Source organism: Hippoglossus stenolepis, chromosome 5 (assembly GCF_022539355.2).
Source record: "Hippoglossus stenolepis isolate QCI-W04-F060 chromosome 5, HSTE1.2, whole genome shotgun sequence".
NCBI lineage: Eukaryota > Metazoa > Chordata > Actinopteri > Pleuronectiformes > Pleuronectidae > Hippoglossus > Hippoglossus stenolepis.
The window spans coordinates 26,650,451-26,678,436 of record NC_061487.1 but is presented as its reverse complement, the minus strand read 5'-3'; the positions used below and the strand labels follow the sequence as shown (position 1 = coordinate 26,678,436).

The 27,986-nt window shown below is 42.9% G+C and overlaps 2 protein-coding genes across 6 annotated transcripts; both read right to left on the bottom strand.

Moving 5' to 3' along the window:
• Positions 1-15: 15 nt before the first annotated feature.
• Positions 16-22,209, bottom strand: far1 (fatty acyl CoA reductase 1). 4 transcript variants are annotated; one of them, XM_035155997.2, is made up of 13 exons: positions 22,011-22,209; positions 15,180-15,295; positions 14,341-14,457; positions 13,854-14,029; positions 13,140-13,319; positions 12,341-12,518; positions 11,104-11,148; positions 10,817-10,944; positions 10,668-10,735; positions 9,168-9,339; positions 5,038-5,167; positions 4,286-4,413; positions 16-3,885 (listed from the first exon to the last, which is right to left on the bottom strand). In XM_035155997.2, the coding sequence occupies exons 2-13, from the start codon at positions 15,249-15,251 to the stop codon at positions 3,726-3,728; spliced, it is 1,554 nt and encodes a 517-aa protein (XP_035011888.1). In that variant the 5' UTR covers positions 15,252-15,295; positions 22,011-22,209; the 3' UTR covers positions 16-3,725. The 4 variants fall into 4 exon arrangements, with proteins under 4 accessions (XP_035011888.1, XP_035011887.1, XP_035011890.1 ...); XM_035155996.2 differs by lacking the exon at positions 9,168-9,339 and adding an exon at positions 8,458-8,629; XM_035155999.2 differs by having other exon boundaries at positions 10,826-10,944.
• Positions 22,210-23,219: 1,010 nt separating this feature from the next.
• On the bottom strand, positions 23,220-27,757 carry dkk3b (dickkopf WNT signaling pathway inhibitor 3b). Of its 2 annotated transcripts, XM_035157351.2 has the most exons (7): positions 27,243-27,753; positions 26,332-26,430; positions 26,127-26,207; positions 24,404-24,496; positions 24,138-24,282; positions 23,566-23,716; positions 23,220-23,476 (listed from the first exon to the last, which is right to left on the bottom strand). In XM_035157351.2, the coding sequence occupies exons 1-7, from the start codon at positions 27,438-27,440 to the stop codon at positions 23,452-23,454; spliced, it is 792 nt and encodes a 263-aa protein (XP_035013242.2). In that variant the 5' UTR covers positions 27,441-27,753; the 3' UTR covers positions 23,220-23,451. The 2 variants fall into 2 exon arrangements, with proteins under 2 accessions (XP_035013242.2, XP_035013243.2); XM_035157352.2 differs by lacking the exon at positions 26,127-26,207 and having other exon boundaries at positions 27,243-27,757.
• Between the last annotated feature and the right edge of the window lie 229 nt (positions 27,758-27,986).

The following is a 27,986-nucleotide window of genomic DNA, read 5'->3' as shown; positions in this document are numbered from 1 at the left end:
CGTGTCAAACAGGAAGAGGATTAATCTGTTTATTCCTTCTTTTTGGTTTACAAACAAAAGGCACCATTGATTTATTGTTTTGTTTTTTGTTGAGTTTCACACGGACGCATGACTGTGGCGAGAAACTCGACATCGTGGCCCCGACGTGTTTTTGTTTACGTTGCGATGAAATGTCCAGAACCACACAGTTTTTAAAACGTCTGAAATCAACCACAACCTCAGCCTGAGCAGAACGGCCCCGTGATGTGTCGGCCACGTACGAAGAGGCAAAGAGGAGAAGAAGCTGGGAGAGTTAAAAGATAAATGATAATACACAAACAAAGCCACCACTCACACTCTGATGTTATTAATACACAGGTCGTCGACTCTGAAACAGACGGGGAAACATTTCTACTTCATGAAAACAACAGTTCATTGATTATGATGAGTTTATGCAAAATGTATGTTTTTAAATGATCGTAACGACAAAATGCAATTAGTTCAACAAAAGCCCGATGGAAAATAATTGATATATACAAAGATATATATTGTTAAAGACCCTGAAAATGTATTTTGTGAAACTTTTTTCTATGAGTTTAACATGAATGCAATGTTTTCTGACTATAGAAAATGTGTGTGTCAAAAAACTGATTTATGCATTTGTGTTTCTGGACAGAACCGTGATGCAGAACATTTCCTCCAACACTCAGCAAAAGAAGCACATTCCTATTTCCCAAAGTCCAAACTATTCCTTTAAATAAGATTTGATATGGAAACACTCAAGATTTGAAAACCTGTTTCCTTTGAATCAAAGGATCGACGTGTCTCTTTCCGAGCCGAGTTAACGCTGAGGTGATTCCAACGACATCAGTATTTCCAGACATCAAAATTCGAGAACACGAAAAAGAATCAGTTCCCACATCTCACGCCTCTAATCACAAGGACGAGCTCGACGAGAACCGTGAATTAGATCACGCCACATGAAAGCGTCACAACAACTGACCTGCACGCACACACACACAAACACACAAACGCACCGGCACGACGAAACCGAGTCACAGCGGCGAGGATCCATCGCACAGCCTCAAATTCAGGCAAGTACAGTTTGATAACTTGTTGTTTCATGAGTCAGAGGAAGGTTCTGTGCAGATGATTCAGGCCGTGTTATTCTACATTCAGACAGAAAGAACATGTACGTAAACAGTGACAAGCATTTAAAACAGTTATTAAACCAGCTCGGAACATTCTGCGCTCATGTTCACACACTTATTGTTATTTACAGCAGCTGCAGTTGCTTTTTGCGTCAGTAAAACAGCCACAATGTCATCAGCACAAAAATACATCCGTTACACACTTTGATTTCTGAAGTCTACCTAGATAGAGCTGTACACAAAATAATTAGAAAACATAGATCTGATTGACTCTTTTCACATTGTTAGAATATTGACAAAGGTTCAGGCACAATTCTCGCATGCACACGTCTGCGTTTTCTCCCGCCGATCACATGAGCCCGTGTGAAAGTGCTTCATGTAGCTGAGAGTGAAAAGTCTCATTAATTAAAAGACACAAGACACAGGAGGTGAGTGAAGCTGAAGACACGAGCGACGACGACGACAAACGACCAGTTGACATGTCCCTCCCCCCCCCCTCTTGTTATTCAGGAGCGTGGTCTTTCAGTTGCAGAGCAGGACCTATTGATTTCACAATCAGATTTTGAGCTTGGATTTGCTCTGCTTGTGCTCAAACTGTGTTCAGCTCACCTCCTCAAGCTCACGCTGCTTCTACGCTCGTGTAAATCATTTGCTCCTCTGCTCTTGGATCTTATTCGTGCAACAAGCCAACCAATAGAATGCCGGGTCCCACCCCTCATTGTAGCTGCGTTAGCTTTACTTTTATAAGTGGTAACTTTAACTACTTTCATGCACTCCAGCTCTCATCCTCTTTATTTACACACTCAGCTTACTCACCCACAACGAGAGCGTGTTCATTTGTCATCACTACACTCTGGCATCTATTGGTTAGACCTGTTTGCACTGAAGCGCAGAGGAGAAATCCGAGAGCAGACGTATCATGTGACATCATGTGCACACAGAAGCAACGTGAGCGCAAGGAGCCGAGCTGAAGCTGGAGCACAGGGAAATCTGTCCAAGCAACAAAATATCAGAGTACAAGCGCACAGTTTGAGCTGTTTGAGTGAGAGCGCAGGGTTTTTAACGTGAAATCAACAAGTGCTGCTCTCAAACTGAAAGCTCTGGAATAAAGAGAGGACAAGAACAAACACACAGTCACACCCCTCGTCTTCAAACATCGTGTGTGTGGGAAATAGAAATATGTGCACAGGTAAACCTCAGGTGTGTTCACTTCAGACTTCATATGGCATTGAAGAGTGATTCCTGTAAAAACACGGAGATGAATGATGCTCGACTTTCAGCTTATGTTGCCAGTTCTTTTCTGAAAGTGTTTTTAGCGAGATGGAAAAAATGAAGGCAACAGATTGATGAGGAATCCTGAAAAACCTGCTCCTGCTGCATCCTTTTACAAATGATCCATAATTCAAAAATCAACCTTTCACAAAGAAGACAAGCGACAGTCAGAGCCATGTGAAATGTGGTTTACTAAGAGAGAACACGAGTAGTCAACATGAATGTGTTCTGGCTGCGACTTGAGATGATGAAAGTTCACATTTCAAAAGCATAAAACGAGAAAAAAGGAGCCAAACGTGACGAGATTCCTCCTCTCGACTCCGCCAGTCTCCTCCTCCACCGAGCTACGAGTCTTTGGCAAGAAAAGAGTCGTCACAAATGACTTTCGGACATGACGAGAAAAAAAAAAACGGCATCGTGTCACGATCTGCATTGTGTGAGGGAACCGGTGACTTTAGGAGCCCGGTAATGTTGAAGCTGAGTCTTTGCAAAGCAGGAAGAGGGAAAGACGACCAATGACAACTGTTGATAAGACGTCGTCTGAGTAGACGAGATCCAAACATGAGCAATGGGCGAAAAGACTTTGGTTTTGAGGATGACGACAGATTTATCTATGATCTCTAAGCCGGCCTGTTCCTGAACAAACATTCACCGAGTTGGTTCAGAAACATCCGTCATCTTCAACGTCCCCCAGAAACCGAGCAGTTCGTCCTGCGCCTCTTTCTTTCGTATACGTTTCTTTATAAAACAGGTTTTTGAAAACATTTCTTTAAAACTGACAAGACCCTCAACACAAACTTACAGGCAGATACAAAATAAACCGAGGGAGTTGCGACCCACGCAGCAGGTGAAGCGGTTAGACTACGTTTAGAGAAAGAACCTACAGCACAGCAACAATGTCTGGACTGACTCGAAACCAGCGGAGGCTTCTTGCAGCAGAGCATCATCCAATGCATAGCTTCAGTTTGCAGCCAGGCGAGCGCGCAGACGACACGGAGCAGGGTTACAGGAAGTGCTCCGGAGTAAAGCTGGCACCACAGAGTGTGAATGTGAGCAGGAACAGAGAGTGTGCTCCCGATTCTTAAACTAGTCCAAGTGCTGTTAGTCTGCGACATTGTGAGATAAATCCTCTGAAGAGATTATCTGAGATATCAGAGGCTCGTCCAGTGGCTCCATCTGTGTCCGTGGTGTTTTAATGGATCCAGTTAATCTTTAGAGTGTTGGAGGAAACACCGGGTGGAGCCATTCTACGGGGCTGAGCGCCAGGGTTTTTCTTCTCGTCTTCGTCCCTCCACCTCGCCAGCCGCGTCCCCCCCGGGCTCACTATCTCATGGTGGAGGAGGCTCTGAAGTAGGAGAGGAATTTGAAGCACAGGCTCACCACAAAGTACCAGATGTTTCGGGCCATCTGGGAGCGGGCGATGAACACGCGCCAGATGAGCACCACCAGGACGGTGTTGAAGGTGTAGCGGATGTTCCTGAGCCTGAGAAACAAGACAGTTGAGAAAACTTTACAAAAACACAAATCTTACGTGTGGTTCTTTTTTTTTTATATTTCCCTCGTGTGTTTAACCCCCTGAATTCTGCTGAGTATCTATGTTGGTATTTCTAACAACTGTGATGTAATTAGTTGACTCCTTGAAAAGCAGAGAACTTTACCGTGACTGTCAAACTCACACCCCTGACAAATGCAAAAGACATGCTTAGTGGACGGATGAGGAGAAATACTTCCAGAGTATTAATGCAGATTTATCTACTGTTCAGTGACCTACATGAGACAGAAGCCTCCCACATCCAGGGGAGAACACAGCTGTCTGTACATTTCCTCCTGTGTCTGTGTGTGTTCCTGTACATGTTCACTTGTTTGACGGCACAGATTCCTACTTGTTCAGGTGTTTGCGAGCAGCAGGAAGACCCGACAGCTCCTCGTTCAGGACGTATTTCTTGGTGCCCATGCAGTAGTTTTCCATGTATTCCGCCCAATGCAGCTGCCGCACGTCGAAGTTAAACATCTACAGAAATAAAAGAGTCAGTTCAGTCATTCACATCCATCATAACTGATTATTAAAGATTTTGATTTGTGTCCCAGTGATTTTATTTACTGGTATCACCATATAATTTAGAGCAGGAAAATGAAAATAAAGCAAATGTTCTTGTCCTGAAATAAATGAACTGAGGCAAAAACATTTGCGTGCATGTTTTATCTCTGGTTCTCTGCCTGATTTACTTCTCCTTCGCCTGTTAGTTTTTAAAATTGCCTCAAAACTGCCTTTCAGTTACTGCAGCTCGTGTCATGAATACATTTCATGCATTCATACATTTTTAAAACAAAATAATTAAAAAAAAGACTATTTAACTCTTGATTACAATGAATAGAAGTGGATTATTCATTAGTCATGAGACGTGTCCATCAAGAGCACAAAAAAACTGTTGTGTATTCCAGGAACAATGAGTCTCATGTGCAATAAGGAACTAAACCTCTTGCGACACCAGCAGTGAATGAATTACTCACTCTTCTGTCCCCAGTTCACAACCAGACATTCACACACCGGGTGTTGAATTTGTCCGTCGTCTCCAGACGTGGACGACAGCGTGAATAATTAGTTTCCTTACGTCAGGATCACGTGTCTGTGTACCTTCTTATCCTCGGGGCTCATCTGGGTCAACAGCATGCCCACGTTGTCGTTGTTCCACACCCAGGAGTGACTGGTGAAATACTCCAACACCATCATGGCTTTGTGGAGGCGGGTGATCGTCTTCATCATCCTGGAGACAAACGAGGAGGAAGCAGGAGGAAGCAGGAGGAAGCAGGAGGAAGATGAGGGATAAACATTGAAATGGATAAAAGAAGGGATTTTAATAAAGGGGCCAGAGAGAAGATGATGGTCAAGATGGAGAGGGACAATGAGGAAGAGTAGAAGGAAGAGGATAGTGGGAAGGTGAATGAGTAGAGAGGTGGTAGAATAAACAACGACAGGATGGACAGAGGGACAGAGGGACAGAGGGACGGTGGGAAAGATAAATGAAGGGAATTGAGTGACGACAGACAGGAAGACAAATTAAGGAAGAGCAGGTTCAGGTTTCATGCGTTTGAGGAAGTGAAAGAAAACTTGAACAACAGAGTTTACAAGCAGTTATACAGCTTTGAGACAAAGTCACAGATTCAAAGACTCAATTTAACATGAGCACCAGAGTACATGTAACTGGTTCAGAAACAGTGTCCAGATTATTACTTTATAGGATTATTAAGATTGGATTATTCAGATTTTAATTCCGATAAATGGAATATATAATTTGAGCAACACGTTTTAATGGCTTCAATTTGCACTCACATGATTTTGGTGCCGACATGTGAAAACCCCAGATAGACAATTTTTATTAAATTAATAAAGAAAATTTCTCAGGGTGTTTTTATCTGAAATTTTTGAATAAATAAATAAATCAGCTAATTCACATCCTTTGCACTGGACAGCAACAACATGCAATTCCAGTGGCACAAGGTTTTCGAAAGTAGCTTCAAAATTTCGGGTCTGGTTACATTTTGTATTAAAGGAGACATATTCTGCTCATATTAATTTTAATAATTTCAATTTGTGTTTTTACAAAGGTTTTAGATGCTCTAATGTTCAGAAAACACATCACTTTCCTCAGACGGTCCAGAAAACACCAGGGGAAAGCATCGTCTCCTTTAAAACGAATTTTATTCTTATAAATAAAGTGCAATGGAAGCCAAGAATCATCAGAAATTTTTAAATATACTAAATATTTGCCACATTTGCCAAAATAAACAAGAAGGTTGCTCAAATGTCTTCACAGCACTGTGAGTAATTGATGATTTCACCTCTGGAGAAACAAATCATCTGAGAGAATTATTGATTTAATCTGTGTGTGAGTCAGGAGGACAAACGATCCACTGGCCAACGCACCGGGTCAGACTCACTGGTTATTTACCAAATTTAATAAACACTCAAACTAAATGAATGGCCTCTGAATTTCATCTTAACGAAGAACCTGGGACAGACGATTACAAAATGTTAATTTGTCCTCCTGTTCACACAAGTGAATCCAGTTCATGCACTTTAGTTCTGTTAGTTCGGATCATTCAAAACCAATTGAATGATTTAGTGTTGAGAGTATTGACCGTCGGTAAAGATGGACGACATGAGCGCTCTTTAAACTGAAGCCAAATTATGCCAATCGCCCCCTGGTGGCTGGCTGCAGTATAGGTCATAAACCCGTCAATGCTGCAGCTCCACAGTCACTACAGCACAGACGCCAAATGACATTCAAAGTTTTAATTGTAGCACAGCGGGAGGAAGTGAAGACGCGTCGTCCATCTTTATTATCCAGTCAATGGGTGAGAATGTAAAAAAAAACAGCAGTTTATTTTTATTGTGAGGATTATCAGAGGATTTCTGAGTCTTCCAACTGCACAATTTGAACATTTGAACAGACTGACCTGCTCGGTTTCAACAATTTCATTTTTTAATCTTTAAAATGTATTGTTTTACTGATAGGATTGTCATTAGCAGGATTTAATGCCGTCACTTTAAATATGTATACTCGTCTGTGCAGATGGAGACGACTCAGATTCCTCCTGTGGAGGCGAATGATTCAGAAGCTGTGATGAACATGCAGGTGGATCAGCACACAGAGAAAAACAATGACCTGCAGCTGGTGACAAACCCATTAGGTTAAAATCACATGTCTGAAATGTGAGTTCACTTCTGAGCCTAAATCGATTTCAGACAGCCAGAGACTAAATGTGTGCAATTTGGCCGGGGGAACACTTCACCGTACAAAAGGTCGTATTTAACACTACACAATGTTAACTGTCTGAAATACCTCCGGCTAATAATAAAGAAAAAGCAGCAAAGAGTAAAAAGAATCAAGAAATGTGGAAACCAATCAACTCACATGCAATTTCTTATTTTATTTCTGTGGAACCAAATCGATCTTTTGCCTAAACTCCACTTTCGAGACCGACCTCAGAAAGTCGTGTGGCGGCTCAGGGTTTCGGGGGCACTCACACATACACGTTGTTTGAACACTTGACGGTGGGTGGGTCTGACGCTCGGTGCTGCCGTGATCGTCATAACGACAACAACCGCTCACAGTTTGCCCCCCCCCGGGAAAAGCAACACAGCCGACTTTCGTGCTAACGTGACATGCTAGCTCTCCATGCAAGGCTTAGGGAGGACGGACACCAGGTCGACCGGCTGCCTCGGACTCTTCAGGCCCAGTTTGATGTCGGGCAGGACCCTGGGTTTGTTCTGGCGAGTGCCTGCGCTTAAATATTCGACTCATTTTTCTACCACACGTAAAAAGAAACTAGAACGGGGAGACCACAATGCAACCACAGACTTTGCATAAAGATGGATGACATGAAAGCTCTTCAACGGTGAACCACGGCTGGCTGCGGTACAGGTCAAACTCCCTGCCTCCTCCATGTTAGCAGACGGGCCGTGGACCAAAATTTGTTATTTGATGCTGTAAAAACTAGCTGAAATGTCACGAAGAACCTGAGACTGACTCGCGATTGGTCAAGCACATGTACAAGCAGGACCTCGATCACACAACTCCACATCACGATCACTTCGGCGTAGACTCGGCTCCAACTGACGTCATAAGTGCACGATGCCGGCACAGCATCCAAGATCCTTGGCTTCATTTTGGCACAACGGCGCGAAGTGCAGACGCGTCGTCCATCTTTATTCACAGTCTATATCAGCAAAGCATGACGAAATGAATGAGGAGCGTTTTCGTTGAAGCCTCCAACGTATACGTGCGAGTGCTCTGTCATGGATGTCATGTTCACAACATGCTCCGGTAGAAACCAAACCAAACCAAACCGTGCCGTCATAGCCATCCAACTGATGCCAAGTCAAAACACAGCAAACCTTTGTTTCCTCTGCCCCACACCCTTCCTTGCTCCCACCATCCCACACAACCATTCAGTTAAGAAGACATAGTGGAGCAGGGTGGGCGTGTGGGAACAAGTGGGAAAGAGTGCAGGGGGGATGGGGGTGAGAAGTTGGGGGCAGGTGCAACCTTACCGGGGCTTGCGGCCTGTCAACCTGAGATAGCCATCATAGAGCAGGGCTGGCAGCGTGTGGCTGACAGTGGTCCAGTACTGATTAGTAAAGGGGTTGGAGCGCAGATTGACATTGGGCCTTCTGAAGGCCTGCTCTAAGGGATTGGTCTTGAAGGTCATGTTTATACAGTACTCTGTAGAGGAGAGATACACACATGACAGGACAAAGAGGACACAGACAGTAGGCATTGATATTGATAGTAAGCAAGATGCAGGCCAGTGTAATGGAAAAACCACTGCTAGCTCGACATGACGTCTGAACGATCTGTATTCAGCACAGAGCAGAGTTTACTTTCTGTTTTTGAAACAAAGGCCCAACACCTGCGTTGAGTTCCCAAACTCATCTTCAGGCAGAAATATGCCCGAGTTCCACTTTTCAGCCAAACTGAGTTGACGCTGGCGGCTGACATTTTGGGAACCCAACTGAAAAAAAGCTAAACATCGCAGGTACCAAGATGTAAAGAGTGTAGAACCCATCAGTTCCCCCCTGTGTGTGCAGGAGAGCAGCTGGGTTATACATCCTTCAACTCCCCACTGTACACACCAACAACGTGAGCCTAGTACACTAGCAGAAAGAGTCACAGGAGTAAAGCAGCAGAGATGCGTGTGCATGTATCGGGGCGGGTGATGGCGTTAAAAAACAGCAGAGGTCCAATTCGGCGAGGAGGTTACCTGGGCTCTCGTCCCATCAGCCTGAGATACAGATCATAGAGGAACGCCGGAGCCTTGTGGCTCACGGCGATCCAGTACTGATTGATTAGGTGATTGGATGTGAGATTAACATGTGGCCGACGGAAGGCCTGCTCGAGGGGGTTCCTCTTGAAAGTGGATATTACATGGTACTCTAAGAAACAGAAGGTTGTTCAACACAAGTCAGAGTGAGCAGGAAAGGATTTCTTCTTTAGTTCTGTATGCCTGAGTACAAGTGTCGTCCTGCCGGTAAATACAGGTTACAAATCTGATAAAAAAACATTTAAATATATGGCATCCAAAGCAAACACGAGCATAAAACTGCACCTGAGAATGTTCAAAGTGAGAATCCGACCGCCTTATTGGTTACATGAGTCTTTACATGAGTCTTTCACAGACATGTCCGGATCAGAGTCTGCTTGCTGATATGCACCGATATGAAAAGATGTGCATTTATGTTTGTATTACATGTAAAAATAATATTAAAATGTATTTGGTTGTCTCTGTTTTTTTCTTTTTATTTATAGTTATTTAAACTGGAAAGTCATCCATAAAGCATCAGTTAAATGTATTTGTCGTGATGGTTTGATAACAATCTGAGGAATCACTGCCAATTCTTTTTTTCAAAATTATCTTGCAAAACGATCTCACAGACGAGATCCAGTAAAAGCTGCTGTGGAGCCTTCGAGCATATTATTTTGTCGATGAGAGTTTACAAGACCAAGAATGAACTTTAATCCCAAAACTATTTACTGACAGGTCTTTGTTTGGATTATATTTTATCTCTGTTATTTTGTTTCACCTCTGAAACAGTAAAATAAAACCACAGCTGCACAAGCATCACTGTGCAACTTTAAATTTAAAGTGTCAGCAAGTGTTGATGCTTTGTTCTGACAAAATGTGTTTTCACCCTGAGGTCAGGCTTGTATTCCTCCACTTGAAAACACTTCTGCAACTCAGCTTTTTAATTCCTGATGTGCAGGTTGGAACACGATGATTCATGACTTCACCAGTGCTCCGATATTTTAATTACCGCACTTTGAAGTCTGCAAAACATAAATCACTGCGCAGTAAGAGATCTAATCTTACATTTGGACTTCCTGATTAAATATCTGAGGAAGCTCTTCAGGAGAAGTGTCCAAAGGAAACTGGACTCGCTTGTGTTTCTTGAGGACGTTTCAACCTCTCAAGCAAAAGCAAGAAACAAAGCAAGTCCAGTTGCTTGTGTGCACGTATATACAACTCCTGAAGATACAAAGACCTGGATGATTGAAAATCACCTCCACACAGTGAGACGTGTATTTAACAGTGGGGTTAACTCTAAGAAGAAGCTGGGACCAGGATCCACAGGTAAACAAAGCTCCTGGGTGTGGCAGGCGGCGGATCAGGTTACGTTCAGGTTATGTCATCGGACACCGTTTCCCCTCTCAGGGGCTTTTTACAGAGGCTGTGTTTAGGGAAGATATAAACGTGACGTCTTACCGACTTCCCCCCAGCGAAACGGGTTGATCCCGCCAGTCGTGCAGTTGTACACCATGATGTTTTTAGGCCTGCAAGAAAGGGATTATGTGATGTTCTGAAATGTACAAAGAACAAAACGACATGTTCCAGTGTATACAAGCCCTGCAGACCTGTTGCACCTTTGTGATCCAGAGTACCAAGCTGCAGCCAGCGTGGCGTTGATGACCACGTCTACAGGCACCAGATCGGCCACAGCGTCGTTGGACGCCCTCATCGTACGCAGGATCCCTTTACCAGCCTGGAGAGGAGAAGACAACTGAGGCAGGATCCACAATATAACGTTGTAAATACATCCATCGGTTAAACGATAATTAAAGTTGATTGCAACCCATCTTCATCCTTACATCCTAACACTTGTATCATTTAGTAAAAAAGAAGCTTTGCTCTCAATACTCACTGCGATGAAAATCCCACTGGGTCCATTGAAGTTATCAATCCAACCCTGAAACAACAGTCAGAGGGAAATCAGCAAAAATTGGAACTGAAATGATTCAATTTTCTTGATAAATGACTAAACCATCAACATTTATCAGCCATGAAATATTCACAGTTTATAAATCTGTCAGTTGTGAAGCTCTTCTGGATTTTCTCCAGTTTATAGGATGATACATTCATCACATTTTAGAAAATACTGAGCAATTTAAATGCGTTTCAGCCTCGTGTCAGCACAAGAGATGATATCGTGCGATTCAATCCCAAAGGCACACTTTCCCTGCAGTGCTGTGAGGAGTGATTCTGATTCTGATGACTGTGAAATGTCGCTCTCACGTGTTCACACAGGAGGCGTCTGTGTCCCCTAACGTTTCAGACTTTTCCTAAACCAGAAATCCAACAATCCTCCTGCTCTCCACAGCGACTGGCCCCGAGTGTAAAAAAGGTGCACAGGCACTTCTTTACTCCACATTCCTCACATGCCCACGCTCGCCATCACATCATCGCCGTGTCCACTGCTCAGCAGCGCAGAACGCCTGAGTGTCGACAGCACCGAGGCGCTGAGCTCCCAGAGAAGAACAGAGAGTGTCAGAGCTGTGCTGCCGACTGAGGAACTTTCTCCACTAAATACCAGTAGCTTTCATTTCTTTGTCAGTTAGAGAGATACGGAATAAATTGAAATAATGAACCCATTTTGACGCAGCTGATCCTACAATTTCTTCATCACTTCCTTAAAGGTTTTCTTGTTTGACCTTTTCACCAGTTTCCTTGGGAATCATTTGTGGATCTTGATGAAGAGAACCTCCCTCTTGCGTTGTGCATGTGTGAAATGTAAACTGCGGATAAGGTCCAGACTTAATTCTCCAGACTTTATCTTTTAGGTCATGTCTGAAAAGAGAGAGGGTGTAGCTTGTTGCCATTCTAGTTCTCTGTTTTGATCTCTGGCACCAATGACTCTTTATTCTACATTCTCACTGGGACAACCAGCTTCTCACCCGACATTCGAGGGCAGCCACTTAATCAGTGCATTAAAAATTCATGTTGTACAACTGAGCAGAATGACCCTGAAAACCCCAGGAAACATTGTTAAAAACAGCAGCCATCGGTAATGTGGGATAGAGTGAACCATTTAGTCTCTTCGTGAATTAATGTTTCCAACAAAAAGAGATAAAACCAGCAATCCATCAGTCTGAATCACTCACTGGAAAAGGCTCCTTCCAGCTGGCTCCGACTATGGAGGGTCTGACGATGGCTACGTTCAGGTCTCCGGCCTCCTGCTGCACCATATACTCAGCCAAGGCTTTGGTGTAGGTGTAAGTGTTGGGACGTTCTCCGATCAGCTTGGGAGTCAGCGTGGAAACCAGTTCATCATCCATCCAGCTGGGGGGAAAAAATAATACATTTATTATCTTACAGCACTATTGTAAAAAACAAAACAAATCTGTCCTGAGATCTGATCAATCAGAGGTGGTGTGGGTGAAGTTCCACCTGCTCACCTGACGTCTGCCGACGCGCTAGAGTTTCACAATTAATCAAATGTATTTCCACACTTTACAGCTTCCAGACGTTGATTTGTTTGCAGCCACAATTATCAAAACAGGCAGGTTCAGAACAGCCGCTGCACTAATAACAAGGCAAAACATCCTACAACACACAGAGACAAACCTAAAGCGTGTCTGTTATCTGTGCACTGCATGGTCGTCTCTCCCACTTTGACTAAAACGGTCTAAATTACTTTACATTACAAATCCCTCAGAATCACTTTACTAATCTTCTGCAGACGTGTGCTTCGCTAATGGAGCTCAACAGCTGAGAGCAGCCATCAAGCAGCCGTTTAATCTTGATGATACCGTCATACTTGCTTTTTATGCATCGAGCAATCAGAAGAAATGCTTTTAAAAACCCTCCTCTCACGCTACCGCATCCTGATCCGCATCCCATTAACCAGGCCACTCAAAACCAATCGTGTTGGTTTATCGCAATCAGTCCACGTCAACTCACTCCAGAGTATCGATGAGTCTCCGGTAGTCGACGGGTGGAGTGTAGACGACTTCCTCGATGAGCTCTCGGTCACAGTTGGCGTAGGCCGTGGAGACGTGGAGGAAGATCTCCAGCTGCTTCATCCTGTGGGCCAGCGCCAGCATCTTCTGCGTGGCCAGGACGTTCAGCTGCATCGCATCTCTGAAGGAGAAATGAATCACATAATTTAACGTAACCGAGGAGGAAATTACCTTTGATGGAGCTGAAGGAATAATTTAATGTGTGAGTCACACATATAAACCTATTCTCCTTAACTGAACAATCTTTGTCCCACACCTTAAATTCAAAAGGTTATGATACGTAGCATAACAAGATTAAGTCTTAAGCTGTGTACATATAAACTACTACACCCTTATATTACATCATGATGAAACATGTCACGCTGTGGTTCACTGATGTGCTTTTAAAAGCTTATGGAGCTTGTTGGCAATTGAGCAAGATCAGGTTGAGATTCCATAACAACCTTTTCTTGAAATACAGTCATTGGTTTTTTTTTTTTGGTCTTCAAAGAAATCAGTTAACACCAGATTTCACTGCCAATTCCAGAAAACACTTCCTGCTTCACTGAATAACAACAGAACAGAGACTAACTCGCCAAACAAAGAACAAACCACTATTTAACAAAGGTGTAGAGACCGAGGCAGGAAAGGAAGGTGCACGTTCCCAATGACTCACTTGAGCGGCTCATTGAAGCGGATGGTGGCGGCACAGTGGAAGATGATGTTGACGTTCTCAGCCAGGACGCTCTGATCCTCTTTGCTCAGATCCAGCTCCGGCAGCGTGAGGTCACTGCTCACCGCAACGATCTTCACCGCGAAGTCCGGCTGCTCGTCTTTTAACCTTTCAAACAACTGGGTGGACACGTGAAGTCGACGTTACAGCACATATGGTAAATACGATGGCAGTGGTAAGTATTTATATAGCGCTTTGTCTAGTCTTGATGACCACTCAAAGCGCTTAGTAACTCAGATATTTACTCAGCTCACATAGTAAACTGTAGAAGTACAGATATAAAATCATTAAGTAGAGATCATTAGACTTTTACAACTCTGAATAGAAGGAATGATTTATGGCTGAGGGCAGAACTCTCCACTTTCTACTTTGAGCATTTACGCTTCAGCTTCTGCATTTTCAAATGCCCCCCCCCCCCTGACCCACTCACCTTGCAGTTGACCATGTCAGCGATGCGGGCCTTGGGACACTGGCCCGCTTTTGACCTGACCATCACATACACAGTTTTGACCTCTGGGCATGACCTCAGCAGCTTCTCCAGCAGCACCTGTAACAAGCACGAAGAAAGATGTGACCCAGGATCGTGAAGAGATGAAGATTATAAAAATCACATTTTCCCCCCAGGACTGTTCAGCTGATTCCAGGAAATCTCAGCACACAGAAGTCTAAGCGGCTTTAGAGCAGGAGGTTGTGTGCCTCCGCCAATCAGGGGCTCCTGACTTATTGAATTCACATTAATACGAGGTCACTGTGACCTTGAACCACTGAATCTACATCAGTTCATCTATGAGTCCAAGGGACGTCTGAAAATTTGAACAAATTCCCTAAAGGCAGACTTGAGCTAAAAACATGTTTTGTGAGGCCACAGTGACCTTCGTGACCTTGACCACCAAATTCTAATCAGTTCATCCATGAGTCCAAGTGAACGATTGTACTAAAGTAAAAAATTATAAAATTACAGACAGTTAAAGACATTTTTTCCAAGGCATTGTTTATGGTGTTTACAAGAATGGGACGAACGAATGGACAGAAAACACGACGCCCTCGGCCACTAGATGTCTCCAGCGCAGATGCATTACATGTTTATTCAAGTTCACTTTTACTTTTCCTGCTTCGTTACCAGGTGTGTGATGGAAACCTGTTTGACATGAATGTAATTATAACTTAAGTTATCAAAGCAGCTTCATTCATCTGCTCACATGTCATTCTGTCATGAAGTGAAAGGATTCTCACATCCCGTCAGACTGGTGCGTTCATTCACTACTGTACCTTGCCCATGAAGCCAGTTGCTCCAGTGATCAGCACATTTTTCCCCGCAAAGTAATCTGGGATGTTCACCATGATGTCTGCCGTCCTGTTGAGTGAGAACCTCAACACAACTCCACCTGCAAGAACACAACAAACAAAGAGAAGAAATCATCATTATAATTGTGAAATCAACCTCAAGCCTGAACTTGCTTTAAGAGAGAGAGGAGACTGAAGATGTGGATCTACAAAGAGAAGTGGGTTTCAAGGATTCATCAGCTTCACTGTCATAAAAAGTCACTAAAGCCCTGAAAACATATCGTTTGTCCGTAATCATGAAATGTTTGTTTGAACCAGACTGAATATAAAGATGGACGACATGAAGGCTCCTAAAGGTGAAGCCAAAGTGTCTCAGTTGACTCTGATACCACAGCTCCATCGTTCACTTCTGGATAGAAGCAGGAAGTGGAGCCATGTCGTCCATCTCTATTTACAATCTATGCGTTTGAACAGTAAATTTCATATGACAGGGGGCGCATCGGGATAGAGGTGATGTATACGTCTCTTCAGGAATCAGGATTCACAAAATATCAAATATCAAAATCCAGTAACAGTTGTAGGTTTATTTAAAACAACAACTTTAACAGTAGGCATGAGGCCCTCTCTCTAAAACCAGACAGATAGTAGTTTACTATAAAACAAAATAAAGAACAACTCTCTATTCCTTTAACGTGAGCAGTTAAAAGATCAAGTATACGGGCTCATAAATTTGTATTTGGCCCGTAAAAGGTGAAGCTAATGCTTATTTTTAATTCATCGATTAGTCTGCCATTTATTCTTAATTTATCTGTGAGGCAAACACTTGGAAAAATCTTGTAGAATTTAAAAAAATATTTTCATTTCAGCTGTAGCTTGTGATTATTTTGTATTTTTGCAAAAAAAAAAGTGACAAGGATTAAATAATTTTTTTAAATTTGTTATAGATTCATCGATTAATCTGAAAATCATTGCATCTTCGGTCTGTAACAAACGTTGCGGCAGACAAATCCCGCTGAGCTCTTATCTTTGTTAGAATGTGAATAGTCAGTATGACCGGGCCTTATCGCTCAGATTACTGTCAGTTCAAACAGACCAACACCATCCAGCTGATAGGTTATCTCCTGAGCGGCCGATTATCTAATCATTAACTACACACCACTTCTTTAATCTCACCACAGCGCTTCTGTGACTGGAATGCATCACAAAACCATATATAGGTAACTTATCAAAACAATGTGAGCCTGAGGGCTTTCCGATTAAACAAAAAGAAAAACAGAATGCCACTCAGTAAAGTGCACATCTCCACCGAGGCCCAACAGCTCCCTTCAATTCCTCCGTCATGTTCGTTTGGACATAGTTCTGAGATAATTGAAGATAAACAAAAAACTGTTCACTCCCGACTGAATCCAGATTATCTCTGCTACGCACTGGTGGCAGTTATAGGTGTGTAGCCATAATTGTTATTGTACAGTGGCTGAAAAGAGCTAAAAACCCCTATGAAACCACAGTTACATCCACATCATAGATCTGTACTTCCTGCCCGGGGAAATACAGCAGGCAGTGTCAGTAAGTTGCTTTGAATCAAAGCTTAAAACATACTTTTATCTCACCGCATTCCCTGATTGTACTCGATTCTAGTTTTTATTATTGTAATGCGTGCTCATGCTTTAATTTGAGGGGGTTTTTTCTATGTAAATGTTTTTGTATTTTTACTTGAGCTTGTATTTGTGAAGCACTTTGTAACTATGTTTTGAGAAGTGCTATATAAATAAACTATTATTATATTATATAATACTATTACTAAACTACTATTTTTTATAAAAACCCGATTAGAAAACATTTTTCCCTTCGTCCAGATCCGTGTTAAACAGTATTTGCATAATCCAACAGAAAAACCAACCAACAGACAGAGACGGGCGATAACATAACCTGCTCGGTGGAGCTAATTATCTAATCACCAGTTCAAGTGAAAACATGCTAAACAGTATTTTTCCATTCGGACAGAGTGAGAGCAGAAATATCTCTGGTCTGTGAGCAGGTGCAGAGAAATCAGGAACAACAAGATAGTGTCCTTGGAATCACGAGTTATTTTGTTGTACAGTCTGTGCCTGACAGAAAAAGACGGTTATTGTGTTAGCTGAGGTCAAAAGACTTCTGTGAAAACCAAATCTGACTCCAGTGGTTTCCACTTACAGCCAACTGGGATTATCTAGTTTAGACGGCAAATAGGATAATACAAAAAAAAAAGAAGCATTTTATTCTGAAATCATGGCAAAAGTGCAATCCATGCTGCTTGCACACTTTACACCTCTAACCAACATTAACGGGCGATTCTGTGGATATTCTAAGCTCGAGTCTCTGCAGCTTTCACTGCTGCAAGTTACAGTGGAACCAGTTATTCAGCTTTGCATACAGTTGGACAAAGGGCTACACACAGTGGGACAATGGGTTTCTGCACCAAGTGGGTGGGTAAGCTGAATGTCAGAAGTTCTTGTGGTTTTTTAGAAGACATTTCTGACAAACTCGTTTGTGTGGAGACTTCGGCTGACGACGTTAAAAATCAATCCGTGTCACATGACCACCACGTTTCTTGAATTCGAACACCATTCACTGCTTTCTCACTGAGAGTAATGATCATCTATAATGAGAGTAATTGAGAACATTAATAGAATGTAATGTGCTACTATGACAACAGCACGACTATGTCTGCGTGGGCTCCGTGGCTCCTGTGGAATGAAGCAGCTCCTCCGCTGCACCGACTCTGGCCAATGCTGCAGATGTGCCTTTTGCTGCATCACGTCTTGTGCCAAGTGGCTCGGCTCTGACTACGTTCGAGCCGCACTCTGAACGTGTCGTACTGATACAGGAGAAGGAACAAGGGAAACCTGCTCCAGCGGCAGCATTGAAACGGTGTCCGAAGGAGAAAGTTATGATAATATAACCACTACATTCGTACTAGAGCCTGAACGATTTATTGGTTCACCAATAAAAGCACGTGAGCCTTTCAGACACATTGGTATCTGTGTGTATATTTGCCGATAGCTTATAGGAAAACTTATTCTACAGAACAAACAATGCAGTAAAGAAAAATGTTTAGTTTATTCAATTCAAGGTCTATATATTTAGTTCAATTACATTTGTTTGTCATCAGGGTTTGATAACGACATCTAAGGGATCACTGCCAATGTTTTGGCATATGTTGATATATCGTACGGGACATTTTTACTCATTAATATCAGTATTGGCCCGCAAGAAAAACCCATATCTGTCTGGTCCAATTCAAACATACAGGTGAAATGCTAGAAATGTCCACAATACTATGGACATTTCCTCGATTGATGTGTTTCCAGACTTACGTTACTTCTAGTCCTATAGATCATCACACAAGCAGTGAACTGAGAGTGAGAATGGACGCTACAGTGTGTTGTTTATGTTAAACAAGAAATGGGGAAATAGATAATGAGCCAACACATTTTCTAAGTAGTAGTGTAAACGACAAACCTGTCTATCTAGTTCACAGTGGAAGTGCTGCAGTGTTGCAAATTATAAGAATTTGAAACGTGTTAACCTGAATGAGTTGCGAGGGAAAATGCTCTAATTTAACATTCTACTGCAGAATTTGTGTTTCCAACAAGCGGCTTTACCGAGAACCACACGATGACCACGGCAATGTTACGCAGTAGAGTTTTGTGGTGAGCTGCAAAGCAACAACAAGCTCGAGGCTCGGTACAACAACTTCCCTTAATTCTTTTCAAAACTGACTCTTGTAAACACAAACCTGGAGAAGCAGCCTCGCCAAAGATAAACAGTTTGCAGACATCACATTAGAGACGTTTGAGTGAAATACGACAATGTATTCAATAATTTATGACCTTGAAAGGATGTTACAAAATTTTTAAAAGGCCCATTACAGGAAAAAGGATTCTCCATCCCCAACCATTAACCTACATTATCCTGCTCAAGTATGGTAACAAATTGTGAGTGAATTTCAACATCCATTTGTTTTGTGGTAACGATAAGCAATGGGCTCGTCTATGACCGCTTCCTTTCACGCGTAACTGAATAAAAACAGGTTTATCTTATGTCCTGGACTCATATTTTGCATCCATGTGTGAAAAATTCTTCTTATACAGTCGAATCACAACGACTCTTTCAATCCCAGAACAGCTGAGCGGTGACCCCATCTTTGGCTGGGACCAAGAATTACTGCAAGCCAGTGGGGTAGTGCTGCATTCACTGGCAGGAGTACACCACAGTTCATGTTTCACACTGCTGCCTTGTCTACAAACTGAGCGTGGCCATATTTCTAAAAGGAAAAAAAAAACATACATGGTACACCAAGAATAGAAACTGAACATCTGGATCTTATCCTGAAGAGTCTCTGAAGCCGAAGCCGACTGATGTCATGTTTAAGTCACTGTAGTCCTCTGCAATATTATACCTCGCCTGCAACACTTGTCTTAACGAACAGAAAGCTCTATAATTATAGACCTGAGCCCAGCCAGGACGTGCTGTGGCCTTTGAGAGACCCCTACTGCCCCGATATCTTACAGTCAGACAGCTGATCCCTGACGATACAACGTCTTTATGAATAATTGATAAAATAAATTGTAAAGCTTATATTTAGCACCTCTGGCGGAGCTCCAACAGTTTACAGATATATGAAACGTTGAGGTTTGACAACAAACGGTCTCAAAGGAGCAATCCATGTCTGACTCAGGTGAAAACCCACTGCCAAGCAAAGAGGTAAATCCTTTTGAGAGATTCAAAGGGTCGGAGACACTGGCACTTAAATGATCCAGCAGGTGCATTGCAACGGGGAAGGCAAATGGGCAAGTGCCCAGGGCTCCGAGTTGAGAGGGGGCCAAGGAGGCGAGAACCCCCTTCAACTCTATGATTTACTCTGCACAGGAGACTGCAACAGCCATGGTTGCAAATCTCCTTACGGGCCCCATGCCCCTCTCTTGGGGTTAGGTTTGGTTCCATGTTGGACCTACCAGGTCACGTTTGCAGAACTGAAACGCTGCTGAGACAGTCCACGTGTCCTCTACAAGGATTTGCCTTGATCAACAGCGCTTTGACAAGGATTCACCCAACAGACGACGTAGACTCAAAAGAAAACACTAAGTTGCAGCAACACTCAGAGACCGAAGTACATCTGTGTCACAACAACCCCTTTATTCCAGTAAGAAATGGCCACTTCCTGATCATGATGTTGTTGCCAAAACACCCGAGCTTTGCACATGGCTTGCACCGACTTGTATCACAAATCACCAATAAGAGTTTGACAAAACATAAAGGAGTGTCATCAGATCACATGCAGTTGAATAGTCCATCCGACTGCAACCATCCACGAACTCAGTGTGTGAGGTAGAAGTCTATTATAAGTTATTGTTACATCAGAACTATCTTTGGTAATGAATCACTCTTTACTTTCTTAGACTATTAAACCTGGTGATGGTGAGGTTTCCATATCACACCCACAGACATTACTGCAAAACAAAACATCATCTATAACAGTGAAGATCTGATGGTTTTGAGCAAAGTGTAATAATAATGTAAATCATACAATCATGTCACAAAAACTGATCCTCTTTGATCCAGTGCTCACAGATAAACGGGATTTACATTGTCCAGCATCCTATGACACTTGCATACGCAAATATTATAAAACACTCAGGATGTTTTAGGGTTTTCTTGCATCCGACCCCACAACATTTCAATGGGATTCAAACTGGGTTTTGACTGGGTCATTCCAGAAGGCTCCGAATGTAAACGTTCAGCTTTTCGTCAGGTGGTCTAGATGATACTTCCACACTAACGCCCAGCGGCTAGTCTTTCCTTCATGCACTAGAAGCTGTTGGCCAATCACAACACAGAGTGGGCCAGCTGGGCAATCAGAGCAGACTGGGCTTCATCAGGAGGCGGAGTCTTAAAGAGACAGGAGCTAAAACCAAGTGTTTCAGACAGAGGCTGAACAGAGGAGCTGCAGCAATGGACAGAAAAGTCAATCTGGCTTTTGTCAAAAAAAACCAAAAACCTGCGTACACCCGCCAATTTTGGTGTAAAAGTGGTAAATGTGAAAAGTGATCTTCAAGTGACAACCCAAACCAAAATTTACTTAAACACGAACAGAATGCATCTCCGCGCCAAATGTAGCGGGGTCTCTCTTAGCCAATGCTAATCTTTCCAACAAGTTTCGAGGAAACCCCCGATCGCACGCTTTTGCCAACACATCATCACACGGAGGAGAAAACATCACCTCCTTGGCGAAGATTGTCATTTTTAAAGCGGACAAGTACAGTTAACGTCAAGACCCTTAACGATTTTAATTCAAATTATTACAGAACGGCTAGAAACCATCACTCCCACGTCTCCTCTGTGTTTCACCTTTCACAGATGTTCTAATATGTTGAAAATGTGTTTTCACTGCACACATCACAATGAAGAGGGAAACCAGAGTGACACCGGATTGAAACCAGAGTGACACCAGAGTGACACCGGATTGAAACCAGACCCCAGCGGGCGGAGGAACCCAGATCTCGTGATGATCATCCCAAACAGCTGCTTCTCGTTAGACCTCCGGTTTCTGGGCTCAACTTGCAAACCCGAGCGTGAAGGAGTCTGGGAAATGAAGCGGTTTCCTCCCCGCGAGCAGAGGATCCGCGTTCGGCTCTAACGCGGTTAAAGATGCGTTCGCGCAGCGTAGCCGCGTCTGTGAATGTGCGTAGTGCTGCTCCCTGCGTGTGGCGCATCTCTTCCTCCGCAACAGTTACCGCGTTAAAAACACGAGCAGCGCTAATGGAGGATACGTACCCGACACGTCCGCGTCTCCTCTGGAGCTGCTGGAGACTGTGTGTGTGTGTCCTCTGTGTGTGTTTCCCCTGTAGGAGAGTGTGTGTGTGTGTGTTTTCTATATGTGTGTGTGTGTGTGGGTGTGTGTGTGTGTCCGCTGGAGACTCGGCAGGAAGCGGAGCAGCCCGATGACGTCAGCAGGCCAGAGAGAGAGAGAGAGAGTGAGAGAGAGGGAGGGGAGACAGGAGGTCTCACTCCGCTCGGTTTTAACACAGGGGAAAAACACGTTTTAAAAAGTGAAAAGGGCGGGATTCCAGAAGTCAAGGCGGCCGTGAAGCCCCGCCCATCGAAGCTGGAGAACGAGTAATGATGCGAGTATTAAGATCAGTATGAGATGAAAGATGAGAGCATGAAGTCAGAGTGACTAGTGTAGAGTGAAATGTCAATAATAAAGTCAAAATCACGAGAATTGATGGGAGAGTTCACCCAAAAAATGAAAATTCACTGGGGTGAAGTGTTTGAGATTCCACAAAACACTTGTGGAGTCTCAGGGGTAAACAGTGATGCAGCCAAATCCAACACAACTGAAGTAACTGGTGACCAGTTCTTCAAATGTATAAAAAACAACATAACATGCCTCCATGCTGCTCCTGTGATGTCATCAAGTGTCCATAAGCCCCGACATTCATATTCGACTCAAAATGAGGTAATTTACACCGTGTTTTAATCCATGTTTTATTACGTTTGAAGAAGGGATCCCAGTTACTTCCATCGTATTGGATGGATGCTAATTGTAAGTCGCTTTGGATAAAAGCGTCAAATCAATGACATGTAATGTAATGTAATGTAATTTGGCTGCAACACTCTACAACTTTGTTCTCCACATTTCTGACTTTATTTTCGACATTTCTACTTTGTACAAACATGAACACTTGAACAAACATCTGTGTGATGAGATCTACCTGAAACAACCAAAACCATCTTTGAGAGAGAGACGCTTTGGCTTCACTTTTGGGAGCTGTCATGTCGTCCATCTTTGTTTACAGTTTACGTGTGTGTGTGTGTGTGTGTGTGTGTGTGTGTGTGTGTGTGTGTGTGTGTGTGTGTTCAGGATTATCACATTCTGACACACACATGGGAAACAGGTGGAAGTCTGCCCTCTAGCTGTCAGCGCTGTGTACTGCTGTAGTTCTTATCATTCGTTATAGACTAAATTAGTGAAAACCACACTTTTTTCAATTAAAACCAAAAACAAGTCTTTTATTTTCTTCATAATAAACAGTACAGATTGTAAGTAAGGTATAAATAAAACAGTGCAAGTCCTGCCCCCCCTACATCCTGTACTTTGGTAAAGTATCGATCAGCTGGAAAGTCCTCAGGTGAATGATCAGTGAGGATGAGTAACATCAGGACAGGGTTTTGTAATTTAATATAAGTCCCTCATGTGTTTCCTCCTCCAGTTCTACACCCCGCAAACAGATCCACGTCTAGAAGAGAGAAAAGGGGAATTTAAGAAAAGAAGGTTACAACGAACACATTTTGAACTGCACGTGTATTCGTCCATGTTTGCTCTCACCCATGAGGTTGGCACTGGAGGTGGTCGGCACAGGGGCAGTGGTCGCGGGGCACCTCCTCGTCCCAGGCCAGCATGTCCATCAGCAGGTTGGGGTAGTTCAGGCAGGACTCCCCCTTCCCTGGGTGGGGGTTACACACTGGAAACAGCAGCTCTGGAGGAAGCAGCACGGACAAAAGTAAAGAACGGAAATAACTGTTTTTATTGTTGCAGCTAATATTCATCGCTCATGTCTCCAGGCTTTTAGTTTTAGCTTTGGGTTTTGTCTAATCCCTGGATTGTGATCTTTCATTTCTTCCTGTAGAAAAGACATTAAATTCTGACTTTTCTAATTTCAATATCTTACTTACACTCTTAATTGTTGTTTTGATATTTAGTCTGTTCTGCCCCTATTTCTTATATTCCCATATATTTATACTGCATGTTTAGTTTTTCTTTTACTTTTTTTGCTATGCACAGTACCTCTAGCAACACACACAGTATATTTGGTTGAACATTCTTCCGACATACAGTTTGACATTAACTGAGATGAGTCTGTCTCTCGTCTCGCGGTCTCTGGGGACGTCGGAGCTCACCTCGTTGGAAGGCACAGCACAGATCCGTCCTGCAGTCGCTCTGACCCTGACAGATCGTTCCCTCTGTTCCTCTGGTGGCGTTGACCGTGCACTGGCCCCACACACACATCTGGTCTGAGCAGCACTCCTCATCCTTGATGCACGGCTGAGCAGGGACACACACACACGTTAAATTTCTCTGTATGTATATCGTTCAATCGTGTAAAAATGAAAACGCTTTAACTGTACAAATAACAAGCACAAAAAGCCCCTGAGTGAATCCGCACCATATCAGTTGGAATGCAGGGGAGGCACCTGGAGTTCTGGATCTCATACAGACAGTATCTCAGGTCGCCACAGTCCTCATCCACCATGCATTCCTGTGTGGAGACATCACAGCAGATGATAACAGAGCCCGGAGCTTGAATAACAAACAGCACCAGCCCTTTTCATTTTCATGTTTAGGACTGAAAGTGGTTTTTTTGTGTGTTTGCTGGATCTGGGAAATCAACACTGAAACAAAACAGCAGCTCACAGACCAATGGGTGAACTCCCTTCAGCCTGTGACCGCTCTCTTTCCTACCTGAGACATTTCATCTCACAGAGATTACACAGAAAATATGTGACAGAAGAACTTCTTTCCTCTGTGGTGTTGACAGGAATGAAGCTGTTGTTGTCAGAGGTTTCTTCCAGTTTCTCTCCACAGTCGCCAAAGTGCTGCTCATTGTTGGAGCCGTTGGGTTTCTATATCATTTTAATATATATAATGAATATAATTTAATATTTATGGAAGTACCTTGAGATAATGTAAATTATAATTTGGCACTATCCAAATTAAATTAAATTATTGAGGTGACAGAGATACTGGAAACTACAACTAGAGCCCACACGCCTTACAACCCTGCCATTATCTTAATAAAGGCCAGATGACTACACCTATTATTACTCTCATTGGCCCACAAGTAAATTATACCTCTCTATAAAAATATTTTTCCACAATTTACTCTGCAGCAAAAGGAGAAAGAAAGTAACACAGATGACTCACTGAGCAAGAGACCCCATGTGAGGTTTTAAAGAAGTGTGATCTAAACTCTAAACAAGCTGTAAAACTAACGTAACCTGCATTTTTATACAAATAATATGAAACACAGATGCAGTTGTTTTGCACAAACAATAATAAAGGAGCTGAACATTAGCGTTTGGATGACGAACTCTATAAAAGACATTTAGTCTCACTGACCTGAGCCCACATTCAGCAGAAAAAGGTATTTCATCAGTGAAGTGCTCGGTCAATCAACTTTCCTTTGACATCCTCAAGTGTAATTTAAGTGTGTCTCCACATAGAGGCTGACATTTCTTTACACTTAGTCATTTAAGAGGAGCAGACCTTCTCCTGTCTGACTCACAGGCTTTTTCTCTTTCCAAGCAGGAAGCTGCATTAACCACTTTCTGTCCGGCTGCCAGGAAAGAAAAAGATCACAGCCACCATTGTAAAACAAAAAGCCCCAAACAGGCAGCAAGCGGCATTAATGACCTCAATCCAAACTGTGGCTGAAGCTATGAAAAGTACATGGTGGGTTTCTGTTTCCATGATGATCCCGTTCTTTATAGACCGAGTTGAGACGTTACAGTTTCACTAAGTTCTTCATGTGGAGAAACGTTCAATGTGCTTTGAATGAGCTGATTTCTGTTTCAATTAAATGACAGATCATGACTGATGCTGAGTGGAATGTCATAAAGCTCATGAGGAGTCAAGGTCTTTGTTTGTTTTACCAAAAGGCCGCCTTCACGGTTTACATCACCACCGCGAAAAGAGAAACATACGCTCGGAAACTGGGACAGTTGGATTTTAAAACTTAAAACTCTGTGTGTGGACGAGACGCAGATCAGAAAGTTTGTTATGCAAAAAAATCTGCTCAGTAAAGGGCGTCAGTGAAAAATAAAATATCTTCGAATCCAGAACGAATTTCTCCCATGATTCACTGTTGGTGTGGATCAGAAAAGACTCACGTGATCCACACTATTCCATGGACCAGACACCTCCACATGCACGTGTGAGAGACGAGTCTCTCCTGTTTTATTGTTAGTTTCCTGTAAACAGTAAGAAACAAGCGATTACATATTTGCAGATTTTTGTGTTTTGTTCATGCAAATGAAAAAATATCCTCAAAATCAGTTAAAAACCTAACTTTTGGTTGTAATTTTAAACCCCTACCTTGTCCGTCCTCTCCAGGACAGTCCTCTGAGTCCCGTTGTGGAGGCTGAGATGCAGGTCTGGTGACGTTAGAGACGATTTGGCACTCTCAGTAGTTATCTGTAAGATTGATGTGAGCACACGTCCATAAATCTGTATTAAACTACACACCAGGACATTCCTGCAGCTGGAACTGTGGACAGTGTTGACACACAGCAGCAGCTCTGACTAACTGTTGTGATTCAGCTCAGTTTCTTGGACGACATGAAGGGAAACCGTCCCAGTAGTTCACAGATGATTCAAACCAGACACTGACTGAGACATGATGCTGATGAGTAGTAAGTAATAGTTACACAGAAAAATAACAGTAGACTTAACAATAATTACAATAATAATAACAACTTAATTTATAGAGCACTTTTCAACACAAAGTACACAACAGACAAATATACAAATATAATAATAGTAATGAAAGAAATAGAGATAAAAGACCAAAACAGTTCAGGAATATTCTTTCAGACTTGTTTGATAATCTGAGTTGTGCGTCCTTATCAGCCTCTATACAGTTCAGTTTATTCAGCAGTATTAGAATAACTTTTCTTTGATTTAACTTATAATGAAAATATCAGTTTCAGCAGTTTCTATATATCTTATCCATGAGGAGGTATATTAATAGCATTCAGACTTGATGTGGCTCAGACATGAAGCAGACATGGAAAGTTTGTGTAATGTTGTAACTTAGCCTGGTGGTCAAAATTAAACTGAGCACAAAAACAATTAAACTCACCTTGATTCTGGTGCTTTTGTGTCCTGATAACTGAGCTTTATCATATCAAATACTTTGATAAATGACATTATAGCAGCTTTGAGTCATAACTCCATAAACGACACAACGCTGCCTTTGTGTAAATGTAATAAAACGTGACGCAGACCTGGTCCACTGCCTCCTCCAGTATGTGCTGGGTGTCCTCCATCAGCTCCTCAACCTCTCGGAACATGTCGTTCAGACTGGCCGGGCCTCGCTCCAGCGCGTCCCGCAGGATCACCGCCTCGCTCCGGGCCGAGCCGCCGGTTCCCCGCAGCAAACACAGACTCACAGACACCGACAGCAACAGCATGATACCGGACATCTTTCCTTCTCCTTCCTCCTCTTCCTCCTCTTCCTCCTCCTCCTCCTGGTCGCTGCTGCCTGTGGAGCAGCGTGACGCACCGAGGGCGCACAGCCGCGCACAGCTGGACCCGCTTTATTTGGAAAGTCTGAGATCGTGGTGCTGGTGGTTATGAAGTGAAACGAATCTCGTTTAATGGCGTGGAAAGAGTTCAAACTGCCCGGCGAGAGGTACATGTCGGAATCAAGTGGTCTTTATGTGGTGGTTATTAAAAAGAAACTTCGCAGAGACCAGGAGCTGCAGAGGCAGCTGCTGCCAGATGTGGCCTGAGAGAGGAAGTTCAGCAGGAATGCAAATTATACCTTATCAGCCTTACTAACAAACTAACTGGACCAAAGCAAACTAGGAGTTAAACAGAAACTTTATTCTTACCTTGTATTCATGAGGTGAAGGAGCCTTTAACCATGTTTTTAATTTCATGAAAACTTCTGCTTCCACACATTACAAAATCCAAAACTGGTATTAAATATTGATTGTAATGATTCAAAACCTGCACAAGACATTAAA

Excerpts from the sequence above, each read along its gene's own strand:
- far1 (XM_035155997.2), bottom strand. The coding sequence starts at position 15,251 with ATGGTGAACATCCCAGATTACTTTGCGGGGAAAAATGTGCTGATCACT. Across the intron at positions 12,519-13,139 it reads AGACTCATCGATACTCTGGA|CTGGATGGATGATGAACTGG; the intron begins GTGAGTTGACGT and ends TTTTCCCCCCAG. Across the intron at positions 10,736-10,816 it reads GGATCACAAAGGTGCAACAG|GCCTAAAAACATCATGGTGT; the intron begins GTCTGCAGGGCT and ends CCTTTCTTGCAG.
- dkk3b (XM_035157351.2), bottom strand. The coding sequence starts at position 27,440 with ATGTCCGGTATCATGCTGTTGCTGTCGGTGTCTGTGAGTCTGTGTTTG. Across the intron at positions 26,208-26,331 it reads TCCTGGAGAGGACGGACAAG|GAAACTAACAATAAAACAGG; the intron begins GTAGGGGTTTAA and ends TACTGTTTACAG. Across the intron at positions 24,497-26,126 it reads CATGGAATAGTGTGGATCAC|GAATGCATGGTGGATGAGGA; the intron begins GTGAGTCTTTTC and ends GTCTCCACACAG.